The sequence below is a fragment of the Otolemur garnettii genome, unplaced genomic scaffold (assembly GCF_000181295.1).
Source record: "Otolemur garnettii isolate 467f Iridium unplaced genomic scaffold, OtoGar3 scaffold00072, whole genome shotgun sequence".
Lineage (NCBI taxonomy): Eukaryota > Metazoa > Chordata > Mammalia > Primates > Galagidae > Otolemur > Otolemur garnettii.
Window position 1 is genome coordinate 3,833,512 of NW_003852467.1, and position 13,613 is coordinate 3,847,124.

A 13,613-nucleotide genomic window follows, 5' to 3' on the forward strand; every position below is an offset into this window, starting at 1 on the left:
CATCTTTCACTTCCTTGGTTCTATTTATTCCTAGGTGTTTTATTTTATTTGTAGCTACTATAATGGAATTATTTGAAGATTGCTTGGTATTGGCAAATAGAAATTCTAGTGGTTTTTGTATATTCATTTTGAATCTTGTGACTTTATTGAATTTGTTTATCAGTTCTAATAGTCTTTTTGTCTAGTCTTTAGGTTTGTCTAGATAGAAGATCATGTCATCTGCAAACATGGATTATTTGCCTTCATGCTTTCCAATTTAGATGCCCTTTCTTTCTCTTGTTTGATTGCTCTAGGTAGAACTTCAGTGTTATGCTAAATTTACAGTGGTAAAAGTGAACATCCTTGTCTTCTTTCAGATCTTAGAGGAAAGGCTTTCAGTTTTTCCCCATTCAGTATGACACTTGCTATGGATATGTCATATATGGCTTTTATCATTTTTCAGGTAAGTTCCTTGTATATATCTAGTTTTTATAGATTTTTTTTTATCATGAAGGTATGTTGCATTTTATTGAATGATTTTTTCAGTATCAGTTGAGATGATCATATTTTTGTCCTTTATTCTGTTGATATGATGTATCATATCGGTTGTCTTGCATATATTCAACTGTCCCTGTATTTCTGGGATAAATCCCACTTAATTATATTGAATTATCTTTTTAACGTGTTGTTAAATTTTATTTGCTAGCATTTTGTTTAGAACATTTGCATCATGTTTATCAAAGTTATTGGCCTATATTTTTCTTTTTTTGTCGTATCCTTATCTGGTATTGGTGACAGGATGATACAAACCTCATAGTATGAGACAAACACTTTTTTTGAGGCCAGAAACATCCTGATATGAAATCCAAAGATACAGCAAAAAAAAAAAAAAAAATACTACAGGCCAGTATCTCTGATGTGTGTTGATCCAGAAATCCTCCATAAAACATTAGTAAAATGAATTCAACAGCACACCCAAATGATTATACACTATGGCCAGTTGGGGTTTATCTCTGGGATCTAAAGTTAGTCTAGAATACATGACTCAAACAATGTGATATGCCACATTAACAGAATGGAAGGAAAAAAATGACCATCTCAAGAAATGGAGAAAAGAATAAACTCTCAGCAACCACAGTAATAGAAAAAAACTACCTCAACATAACAAAGAGCATTTATGGAAAGCCCACAGCTCCCACCATAATTAGTGGAGGGAAACTGAAAACATTTCTTCTAAAATCTTGTACAAAGCAAAAATGTGCACAGTCAACATTATTATTTGACTTAGTACTGAACATCCTAGTAAGAGAATGAAAGAAAATAAATTAAAATTGGAAGGAGAAAGTAAAATTATTTCTATTTACAAATGACATGATCCTCTATGTAGAAAGTCCAAAAGATTCCATTAAAAATTGTAAGTGTAAAGGAATTCAGTAAAGTTGCGGATACAAAATCATTAGCATTTCTTTTTTTCTTTTTTTCTTTTTTTTTTTTTTGGCTGGGGCTGGGTTTGAACCCACCACCTCTGGCATATGGAGCCGAAGCCCTACCCTTTTGAGCCACAGGCACCGCCACAGCATTTCTTTATACCAGCAATGAACTATGAGAAAAGGACATCAATACACATGCTCAGATTTAGCATTTTCATTGATACATAATATTTTCAGGTATTTATGGGATATAGTTTTTCATACACACATACAATAAGTAAAAGTCAAATCAGAGTAATTAGGATATCTGTCACCTCGAATATTTATCATTTTATTATGTTAGGAACATTCAAAATTTTCTCATCTAGCTATTTTGAAATATACGATAAATTCTTTTTAACTGTAGACATACTACTGTTCTATCAAACACTAGAAATTAGTCTTTCTAACTGTATTTTTGTACACATTAACCAACCTTTCTTCCTCCTCCACTCCCACCGACCATTTGTAGCCTCTGGTAAACATGATTCTACTCACTATTTCCATGAGGCAAATTATTTAGCTCCTATATTTGAGCTATAATATGTAATATTTGTCTTTCTATGCCTGACTTATTTCACTTAATGTAATGTAATCCAATTCCATCCATGTTGTGCAAATGACATGATTTTATTATTTTATATAGCTAAATATTCCTTTGTGTATATATACCATGTTGTATTTATCCATGTATTCATTAATAGATACTTAGAAAATAATCCCATTAAAATAACATCAAAATAATAAAATACTTAGGAATAAATTTATCCAAGAAGGTGAAATAACTGTACTATGAAAACTACAACACATTAATTAAAGAAATTAAATAACGTGCAAATAAATGGAAGAATATTCTATGTTCATGGATTGGATAAATTAAGATTGTTAAGGTGTTCATACTACTCATAGTGATCTACAGATTCAACATATCTCCTTTCAAAATACCAATGGAATTTTTCACAGACATAGAAAAATTTCTGAAATTCATATGAAACCACAAAAGAACTTGGCATCACTAATTTTGAGGAAAAAAAAGAGCAAAGTTGGAGACATCATACTTGCTGATTTCAAATTATTTGATACATCTTTAGTAATCAAAACAACATGGCACTATCATAAAAGCGTACACATAGAGCAAAGCAACAGAATAGAGGTCCCAGGAATCAACCCATGCATATATGGTCACCTAATTTTTGAAAAAGACACCAGGAATACACAGTGAGGATAGGAATTCTCTTCAATAAATGGTATTTGAAAACCTGTATATCCACATGCAAAGGAATAATATTGGATATTTATCTTACATTGTACACAAAATTCAATTAAAAATGGATTAAAGACTTAACTGTCAGACCTGAAACTGTAAAACTCTTAGATGGAAGCATAAGAAAAAAATCTTTTTAACATTGGTCTTGACAGTGATATGTTAGATAGGACACCAAAGCTCTTTCAACAAAAGCAAAATTAAACAAGTAGGACTACAGCAAATGAAAAGTTTCTACACAGCACAGGGAATAATTAACAGGCTAAGGAGACAACTATGGGAGGGAACAAAATATTAGCAAACCATGTATCTGATATGGGAATAATATCCAAAATATATAATGAACTCATAGAACTCAAGAAAAAAAAAGCAAAGCAAGAGAAATTCAAATTATACGATTCAGAAATAGACAAAACTTCTGAATAGACATTTTTCTAAAGAAGATGTACACGTAGCCAACAGGTATATATAAAGGTTTTCAACAGCACTAATCATGAGGGAATGCAAATCAAAATCCTAATGAGATATCACCTCATCCCTGTTAGAATGGAAATTAATGAAAAGACAGACAATAGCAAGAGCTACTGAGAATGTGAAGAAAAGGGAATCCTTATACACTGTTGGTAGGAATGCAATTTGCCATTGCAAAAAGCAGCCTGGAAGTTCCTCAAAAATTATAAATAAACTAAATTATAAATTATAATTATAAGTACAACTATCATAAGATCCAGTATTTGGGGAGTATTTGCAAAGGCAATGGAATCAGTGTCTTGACATCTGAAGTCTCATATTCCCTGCAGCATTATTCACAATAGTTAAGGTATAAAAATGAAACAACTAATTGCACACTGACAAATGATTAATAAAGGTATTGTTATGTACAATATATGTAATATCAAATGTAATGTAATGAAATCAATATAGTAATATGTTATTCAGCCTTAGAAAAGAAATAAATCCTACCATTTGTGACAGTGTTGATGAACCTGGAAAACATTATATTAAGTAAAATAAGTCAGACAGAGGAAGAAAAATATATGATCTCACTTGGATGTAGAATCTAAAAAAGTACTGAAGTAGAGAGTAGATTTGTGGTTACTAGGGATGGCAAGAGAGGGTGAATGCAGAGATATTGGTCAAAGGGTACAGAGTTTAAATATATGAATATGTTCTAGATCTGATGTGTAGCATGGGGACTATATAGTTAATAATACTGTGTTGTAGCTTAAATTTTGCTAAGGAGAGGCTGGGCTTATACCTGCAATCCTAGCACTGTGGGAGGCCAGGGCAAGTGAGTTGCTTAAGTTCAGGAGTTTAAGATCAGCCTGAGCAAAATCGAGACCCCCCTCTTTAAAAATAGCCAAGCCTTGTGTTGGGTGTCTGTAGTCCCACCTACTCAGGAGGCTGAGACAGAAGGATCATTTTAGCTCAGGAGTTTGAGATTGTTGCGAGTTACGACACCACAGCCTACTCCCCAGGGTGACAGAGACTCTGTCTCAAAAATAAATAAAATAAAAAAGTAAATAAACTTAAAAATGAAGTTTGCTAAGGGTTCTGAAGTGTTCTCACCAAACACAAAAAAAAAGCAGTGACCAGATGAGGGGATGGATATATTAATTAGATTGGCTAAAATAATCATTCTAATATATGCACATCAAAATATCATGTTGTCTGGTTTATGCAATTTCTGCAAAAATTAAAAAGGGCAGGCTTATGGATAGGTGAAACAGAATATGGAATATCTCTGAAACAAGAAGGAGCTCAGTATTTTTGAGTAACAAAAAGAAAATTCATTGTGACTGAAGCAGAGTAAAGGGAAGGAGAAAAAAGTGTTGAAGCGAGAAATGTATGCAGAGGTCAAGGGTAGAAGGAAAAACCACTTAGCATTTATGCCATTTGCAATCTCTAAGATAGGCTAACCTCAGATGGTTTGGGTTTTGTTTTCTGGGTAAAACCATAGTAGTGGACAAACCAGTATATTCAGAATGGCTATGTAGAATGATGTGAATAATTTGAAAAAACTTGGCATGGTTCAAATGGGCTGAATTCATGTTTCTGGTTTATTTGCAGAATTTATATTTTAAACTTAAATATAAACTTACAAATTTTGTGTATGTCCTGATATATAGGAATTATTTGAGTTTGTTACATAAAAATTAAAATGGAGGTAGAATAGCTAAAACGTTTGTGTGCACAGACACCCCCACAGGAAAACAATAATTTATAGTGATATTGGCATCTATTGCATATGCCAAATAAGTTATTCCCTATAGTTTCATGATGCAGCTTCGATACCAGCTCTCTGTCTACTTTTTTGTTGTGGTGGGGGATACATCTCCTACTAAAGTGAATATCGACTAGATGACTGAGAGGAAACGTGAGATCTTATCAATTCCTCCTTTTATTAGAGGATTTTTGCCTTGAAAAGACTTAAACTTTCTTAAACTCCAAACCATGAGTATGTGTGCCTGAGAAGAGCCATACTTATAAGTTTTAGATACATTATACTGTATTACTTGATGTGGATTATAGTTCATTTTAGTAAATACTGATTCATGCATCGTATTTTAAAGATGCAAAATGCATTGTCCTGCAAGGACACTTATTTACTTGGTAAACAAGTTCTGTAAGAGAGTGAGCTAATTTAATTTCTTACTTTGTGAAGAAAGTACTCTTCTCAAGTCAAAATATCAAAGTATAAAGGCTACCCCGGGGAGAAACACACAGAGTAGCAGACATTAAATATCTCTAGCGTGCAAAAGAAATGATACGTTCTTTAAAAATCCTCTTATTTGAAAATTTGCCTTAGAATCACGGGATGCAAATTCCCTTTGAGAAAGTGAAAGCTGTATTTTATAATAAAGCAGCGATGTGGAGCTAAAGATGCAATATCCTTATTTCAAAAGTACGAGCAGAAGAGAGTTTTTGCCCTTCAGGGTCTGGGAAGATAAGTAAAAATCAGCTAAAATTTCAGCGAGAATAATATGATGTGTGACCAAAAAAACTCTACTCTTGATATAGTTAGGAAAATAACCTAATTCAAAGGGCTTGGCGTCTGTACCGCGGAGTGAGCGGAGACTGAAAGAGATTTGCAGATCCACTGTTTTTGAGGCAGGAAGAATGCTCGTTAAATGCAGAACGCTGCTCTGGCTCATGTGTTTGCTCCGAGGTGTAGGTTTTGTTCGACTGACGTATCAGATAGTCAGAGTGGTTACCACACCGACGTTGTAGCAGCTGCATAATAAATGACTGAGAGAATCATGTTAGGCATGCCCACCTAACCTAACTTGAATCATGCGAAAGGGGAGCTGTTGGAATTCAAATAGACTTTCTGGTTCCCAGCAGTCGGCAGTAATAGAATGCTTTCAGGAAGATGACAGAATCAGGAGAAAGATGCTGTTTTGCACTATCTTGATTTGTTACAGCAGCCAACTTATTGGCATGATGGAGTGACAGGAAAAAACAGCTGGCATGGAAGGTAGGATTATTAAAGCTATTACATCATTATGAATACAATTAGAAGCTGACCATGACAAAGCATATGTTTGAACAAGCAGCTGTTGGGAGCTGGGGTTTGTTGCCGAGCTCTTCAAACTCTGCAAACAGTGTTGCTTTTACAGAATGGATTTTAAAATTACCTTGTGCTGCGTTAGATTTTTCGGGGGGTGTGCTTGCCTCCAACCTCAGGGAAACACTTCTGGGATAGATATCAGTGTTAGAAGATTTTAGAATAAAGTATTTTTCAAGAGTCTCTGTTTCTCCAGGTAGTGGATGACAGGGAGAAAGAAAATCTATGGGGAAATCTACCCCAGCTCAGTTATATGCAATTTAGTTGCAAGGACTGATTGATCTATTGGCATATTCAGATACTGAGAGAAATGAGCATGTATAGAATGTTTGGATGGTTTGAAAATTGTTGCACTTGGTTTCTATTTTGTAAAGAGTTTGGCTGTCAGTCATTTCTCCTCCTCAATTTCTAGCTTTTGACATTTATTCAGTCATTCTGCATTATATGAAGAAAATATATCAATATCTCCTGCAGGGTTTTTCAACAACTCTAGCATCTGTTTCAGCTATTGAACTGTATTCACGTTTTGCCAAGTTGATGTCGACCCAGCTGGTCTATCATTTCTCGCTTGATTACTGCTCTTAATTTCTCTGTATCAGCTTGTTTCAGATAGGGCTGTGAAAGCTGTTAATGACAAATGACAGAAAATGATAAATTATTGAAAATGTGAGCATTTATTATTTCTAATGCATCTGAGACCCTTAATGAGTTTTGTCTTACATTCTTTCTTGCCTGCGTGATTTTTAGAACCCCCTTTCTGTTTTACAATATTTCTTTCCCCTCCAACCAGTAGATCCTACTTATAAGTACTTTCAAACAAATGGACTCTGAGCATGGAATGTATTCGACTCCAAAAATAAAGTTTTAGGGGAAAGGGAAACAATTTATGCTTTTTGTAGAAACTATGCACCGTGTCTCTGTCCTATCTTCTTATGCTGTCATGAGGATTTGTCAGTGAGTGTAAATCGGAGGAAACATAGAGAAATAATTTTAATCACCACTAGGGTAATGAGAAAATAAAACAAATTTAACAAGTGATTGTTTAAAACAGATGTCAAATGATACAGGAATAGATTTTCCTGAGTAAGGACAGCTTGATTGTTAACTGTATGTATAATACAGAACCTTTCAGCTCTCTACCCATTCTCCCTAATGGCCTAGGCAGCTAAATCATCCAAGTTAATGGACTGTCGTATATGAACATCTAATATGACCTTTCATTGTACACAGTGCTGCTCGTATGTGCTGTGCCTTTTCTGTAGTAATTGTAATATCCCAGTCACTCTGGTTAAGGAACACTACTGGCTGTTATGTAACTTTTCCCCCTGTTTTTCAATTACGTATTCCTCTTAGAAAGAGTGAGTTAAGATAACATGTATTAAATATCAGTGAATCAATTAGAATCTGGTGGTTTGATGAGAATACGTGGATGTTACCAAAATCATTGCTGACGATGTTTTGAAAAATTGTCAAGGATTTGGATGAGTACTTTTTAACCTTGAAGCATACATGACTGACTGTTTGCCTATATCATTCATAATTCATACATACAGCAAGAATGAAACTAGTTTTCTAGATGTGTAGTTTTAGCAGAAAAATATTTTAAAGAATGTAGTTCAGGAATTCGTAGTATTTCTCTTTAATAGCTTTCCAGCACCGCCTGGGCTTTGCTATAGTCTGTTACAATACTTGGTTAATCTTTGAAAAGACTAACAAAGACTGGCAGAATTTTTCATCCAAATGATACAGAGTTCTTTTCTTGTTTGAGTGACAAAAATCTGCTGTGTGTATACTATTGTTTAAAATACAGTCCTCTTTTCCAATTTCCTTTCTCAACTTTCCATCCACATTTTAAGTGACAATTGGAGTCGGGAAAAACTCTTTTACGTTGCATTTTTAGGACTCTGCTTTTGTGAATTGTCTCCTGTGAGAAAAAATGTTAGCTTCCTGCTAGCCTCACAACTCCTGTTACCATAGTTACTTTTAAAAGAAGGCTTTTCTTTCAATGGAGATAGTGTGATTGAAATGAACCACTGGACTGCCCAAACCATGGGTTTTTGTTTGTTAGTTTGTAGCTTAGGTTTCCTCCTTCTGAGACTAGAAGTGCTATTTGATTTCACTGATGAATGGAGAGGACGGACACTAGGTGGCACTAGTTGTTGATTATTAATGAAATCTTAGAGGCTTTGGGCCGCACACCTGAAGATCAGGCGTACCCTGATTGATAAATGCATTGTAAGAGTTGAAAATGCTTGCTTCTCTGTCTGGCTGTGGACCGTGAACAGCACGCGAAGGGATGAGACCACATTGCGGTCTTTACAGCCCAGTTGCGTAATGCTGTCTTTTCTGAAGTGATTTGAGGGGGAAAAAAAAAAAAGAAAAGATGAAGAAAAATGCATTAAAAATAGTGTGAAAGAGGTGGAACAAAATGAAATAGACTGTAAACAAGTTTAATGTATTTTAAATTCTAGAAGTGGTTATTTGTAGAAATCTCTACAGGTTTTTCACCAATTCTTTATAAACTTAGACTGTTTTCTCCTAAGGCATTCACACCCTAAAAACAACTATCTGTTTTAGGTTTTTTTTTAAAAAATTGTATTAAGCATCACAATATTTGAGGTCAAAATTGTCCCTGAATTCTCTTTTAGTGATAAAACTGTCAAGTGAAATTTATCACATGTGACGGAGTGGCTGCCTTTCAGGTGTGTTGCTTTTCATCTCCAAAGGCAAACAGGGGAAAACACTGTCAGTTAAGAAACGGGCTTTGAAATGTTTTTGCCTGAGAAGTTGGCGCCATCCTGTTGTTCTCCCAATCTCATGTCATCAATCTTTGAAAAATGAAAAAGCAAATAACAAAACCACTTACGCATGCACATGCACCTTCAAATACACACCCCCTTGGGGGGAACTGCTCAAAACTGCTTAAAAAGAAAGAGCAAAAACAATATTTCATTTAATTGGCCCTCAAGTTAATAAACTAAAGAGAAAATAGGAATGAAACTCCATAATTAGGGTTTGGAGAGTAAGTAGCTATTTATAAGCATGGAAATAGTTTTCTTGGGGAAAAAAAGGAAGTATTTTTTCCTGCCTATGAATAACTGAGAATTCCTGAGAAAGATGGAGTGGTTTAGAAAGTGTAGAAAGGTCATATATGCTATGATCCTTCAATGTTCTTTGAAAAATTGTGATATGCTCTATACTAATAGAGCTGACATGTATTCTTACATTATGCACCATAGGTGTGATCCCACATGTTGGATCTCTTAGTATAGAGTATAAATGTCTTAATACAATCATTAAGTAAATGAGATGAAGTATACATTAACCAGTGTGATGTAAGCATTCCTGATTTCATATGAAATCAGCACGTTGTACCCCATAAATGCTCTAATGTATACATTATCTATGTGTTTATAATTTAATAAAAAATAAATACATAAATAAAGATAAAAAAGAAAAATTGTGATATGGCTAATTATCATGATTATTGCATAGCCTTCAATGAAGATTTTATGAGGCCCATATGGTCAACATGGAGAAATGTTTGCTGTTTGATTTGAATATAATAGATGAATCATCTTGCTAAATTACCTCACCTTTTGTGTATTAATTAATGAATCATTTTCAACCATCAAGAAGGTCTCTAACAAAACTATTTACTGTATAGTTCTATGAAAGTGACTCCATCTGACATGAACTTGAATCTCCCATAATGTGCCTTCTGATTCTGTCCTTGGCCCTGCTTGTCCCGTAAAGCATTAATACTCAAAATCTCGAGAAAGGTCCAAATAGCCTCGTTAGCTGAAAAAGAGAAATAGTATACTGAATTATTAGGGTACCAAAGTATTATGTCCACCTAAAAACTGTTGTGAAACCCAAACAATCAATTTTAATGGGAATAAGTATAACATTCTGAACTATGGTTCAAAAAAATCAATGCGATGAGTACAGGATGTGAGAGAGTTAAAGATGATAATTTATTGAATAAGATATAATGATTTTGTTGGCAATAATCTCTGTATCATGCATAGTCTCATGTGGCATCAAAAGACAATGAAACCTGCCAATATTTTGTACACATATCCTAAATAATAAAACATAAAAATAGAACAAATTTCAGAATTATGTGTATACTCATTCACACAAACATATATAAAATATATATTAGATTCATTTGTACCTCACTGGTAGCAGAGTGCAAATATTCTCCCAGTTAATGATGTAAGCAGAGAATTAACTACTTTATGAGATGCTGCACTCCTTGTTCCTGAAGTGTTCAGGGCTGAAAGTAGGGTTGTTGTACTAAAGGGAAAGTGAAGGAGATGGAATTGAGAAAAGGAATTTGAGGTAATTTTAAATGCTGAGAATCTGTGAGTCTAATGATTTCATTTTAAAAAAAGAGTTCCCTTTTAGATATTTCGTTGAGTGTTTCTAGTACTTCACTAGAACCATCAGGCCAAAAGTTAATACATTTTGGTACACATGTCACAGCTATTTCTGTTTGCCCAGCCAGCAAAAACTTTTTTTTTACATTTCTAAATTGTTTTTAAAGGAACAATATCTGTGACCTTTGACAATTATATAACATTCCAATTTGTCTATGAGGTTTTATGGGAAGATAGACACATCCATGTATTTACATATCGTTAACGGCTGCTATTGTGTTCAAACGGCAGTTCAGTTAAGTGGTTGGACAGAGACCATATGGGCCACAAAGATGAAATATTTACTATCTGGCCCTGGTCCTGAAAGTTTGCTGACCTCATCTCTAGACTATAAGGAAGCTTTGTTTTTTGCTCATTGACTCATGCATCTAATTCAAATGAGGTCAGGATGAAATATCACTTGAATACTATAAATAGAAATTGGGACCACCCATAATATTTAAATACTAGAGACTTTGAATAGTGGTTTAAATATATTGACTGACAGTTAAAGTTGGGTCCTCTTTGGCTTCTAATCTATTGAGAGAGTTTACTTGCTGAGGAATGTTTATTTAATGTTGCTGTAAGAAAATTTGGAGGCACTGCAATCACTGACTTAAGTATAATATCTGATTGGCCTGAGCTCATTGATCTTGCTGAAATTACCTGTTTGCTAAGATTCAATTATGTTTATTGTTGCTGTTCCGATAGTGTGTGATTTCACTGGACTTCTATGACAGTCAGTGGAAAACAAGGTAAAGTGAGCAGAATTCATTTTTTCGGAGCTCCTCTTCTTTCTTCTCATAGATGTGTAGACTGTGAAAGCAGATTTTACATTGCAGAGTTTGAAGAGATACTTTTATTTAAAAAAAGATGAGGGTGTTCTTGATCAAATATGTACTAAAAGAGATCAAGCTATAAATAAATGTACTGCGCTATAAAAGAACAGTTGAGGCTGTTAGTAAATAATTGATAAGACATGCTAGAATTAAAAGTTAGCAATGAGATATTTATATTTTCCTGAATGAGGATATAAGAAAAGGGATTTTTCTTTTAAGTCATCAGAAAAAACCATAATCAGTTCTAACTATAGAAGTATGGGATTCTGGATTTAATATTACATACTAAAATCTCCATACTTCCACAGTATGAAACTAAAATCCTTGAATTTTCTCCAGTGAAGGATCTCATTTCTGTTCACTGATAGCACTGGAAATTCCAACACAACCCATAGGATTCTTATCGTATTTCCATGAGGACATTACTGAGCAGCAATCCTGTGATGCCTGTCTCTATGGTAACAGATACAGGGCTTAAGGGTTTGAAGGAAATTCTTCCTATTGGATTAGGAATGTAAAGCAATGAGGGAGACTCACTGAATCACTGAAGAAGAGGATAAAGCTTAGGGAAGCCAAAAGAGGCAATTGGGGGAGCTTTCTTGTGTTCAAAAACAATTTCATTTGCTGTTTATCCATCTCAGAATAAAATAACAACCAACATAAAAGTAAAAGTTCTCTTCCAAAAGAAAAAAAAATTAAAAGTATTGTTTTTCAACCATCCAGTCAATTTTATGTAATGAAAGTCACACAGATTTTTTTTCTTTTCCTTGGCTTGCCTTTCACTATGCAGAAAAAGATTGCTTCTTGCCTGAAATTGATAAGAAGAGGGCTCTATCCCTGGCAAATTTAGTTCTTGTTATTGCTATCAAAGATCTTGATCTTTTAAAGGACTCTCTTTTTTCTGATTCCAAGGGGTAAGAATATTGGGCTCTGGTTTTCATTCCTCATAATCACTGAGCTTCTCGGGGAATGATGAAAGTACACGGACCTTCTGAGATATTCCTTTTTTTCTTTTTTCAGTCTTTTCTCCTAAAGACCGATAATAAACATAACAAATAGTATTTCTTATTGGAAAACTGAGCAGGTTTATAGAGTGTTTGGGGCAAAATTTTGTATTTTTACGTTTTCCTTCGTTGTTCTTGTTAACATAAAAAAAGTCAAAAAACCTTCCAGAAGTTTAAAAATATTTGATTTTCCATTTATTTCACTTTATCTGAGTTTTAGCTTAACATATAAGAACTCGACACATCTGAATTATTTCAGAAAGGAGACAGATAGGATTCTCCTTTCCCTTAGATTTAAAGTTTATAATCAAGGTATTATCAAATAGCCAAAAGTAGTTGAAATATTTGTGCCATTTAAATGTCCTTGAGGAAAATACAAGTCGGAGGGGAGAAATGCCTGTGTTAGTTTGAAGGTCTTATGTGTATTTTCAAAGTTAATATGAGGGTTGGTGTTTCATATCTTCTTATGTCTTCATATGGCATATTTTAGGGTCAATAGAAAAAAAGCAAATTATTATAAATCCATAAAAATTCATAACTCGCTCAAGAAAAATGAATAGGAGCTGAAGACAAATACATTTCAAATGGTGCTTTAGAAGCTCAAATGAACAAATATTTACCTAGTGTTTACTATGCATGGGCCATTAGTGCTTAAAACTTTAGAGGAATGAAATGTTTCATGGTTTATTCTCAGATCTCGAGAAATTGATAAATGCCTGTGCAGATGTACCTTTTCATAAAGTTAATCTACACTCTGGACTCTTTAGGACCTGTTCACACTGTCTTTAGTTTAAATAAACCAACATAGGTTTAGCTATAATGTTTTAGTGCCTCCTTTTTGAACAATTTTGGAAAGTAATTTTTAATAGAAAACCTTTTAATAACACCATACATTTTGATATGTAGAAAGTAATGACAGTATAAAATGTGATTTCTGAATAAAGCAAGGCTACTTTTTTTTTTTTTTTGAGGAAGAGTCTCTCTCAGTGCCATGACATTATAGCACACAGCAACATCAAACTCTTGGGTTCAAGCAATCCTCTTATCTCAGCCTTCTAAGTAGCTG

The 13,613-nt window shown here is 34.0% G+C and overlaps 1 protein-coding gene across 1 annotated transcript in view; it reads left to right on the forward strand.

Annotated features, from left to right (window-relative positions):
• The first annotated feature begins 6,074 nt into the window (after positions 1-6,074).
• The window catches only part of DMD (dystrophin), a 2,307,273-nt gene continuing 2,299,734 nt past the window's right edge, over positions 6,075-13,613 (forward strand). The window contains exon 1 of the mRNA XM_023515448.1: positions 6,075-6,190. Within this exon, the coding sequence (XP_023371216.1) occupies positions 6,184-6,190 (7 nt within the window). The 5' untranslated portion in view covers positions 6,075-6,183. The remainder of the gene's footprint in view (positions 6,191-13,613) is intronic.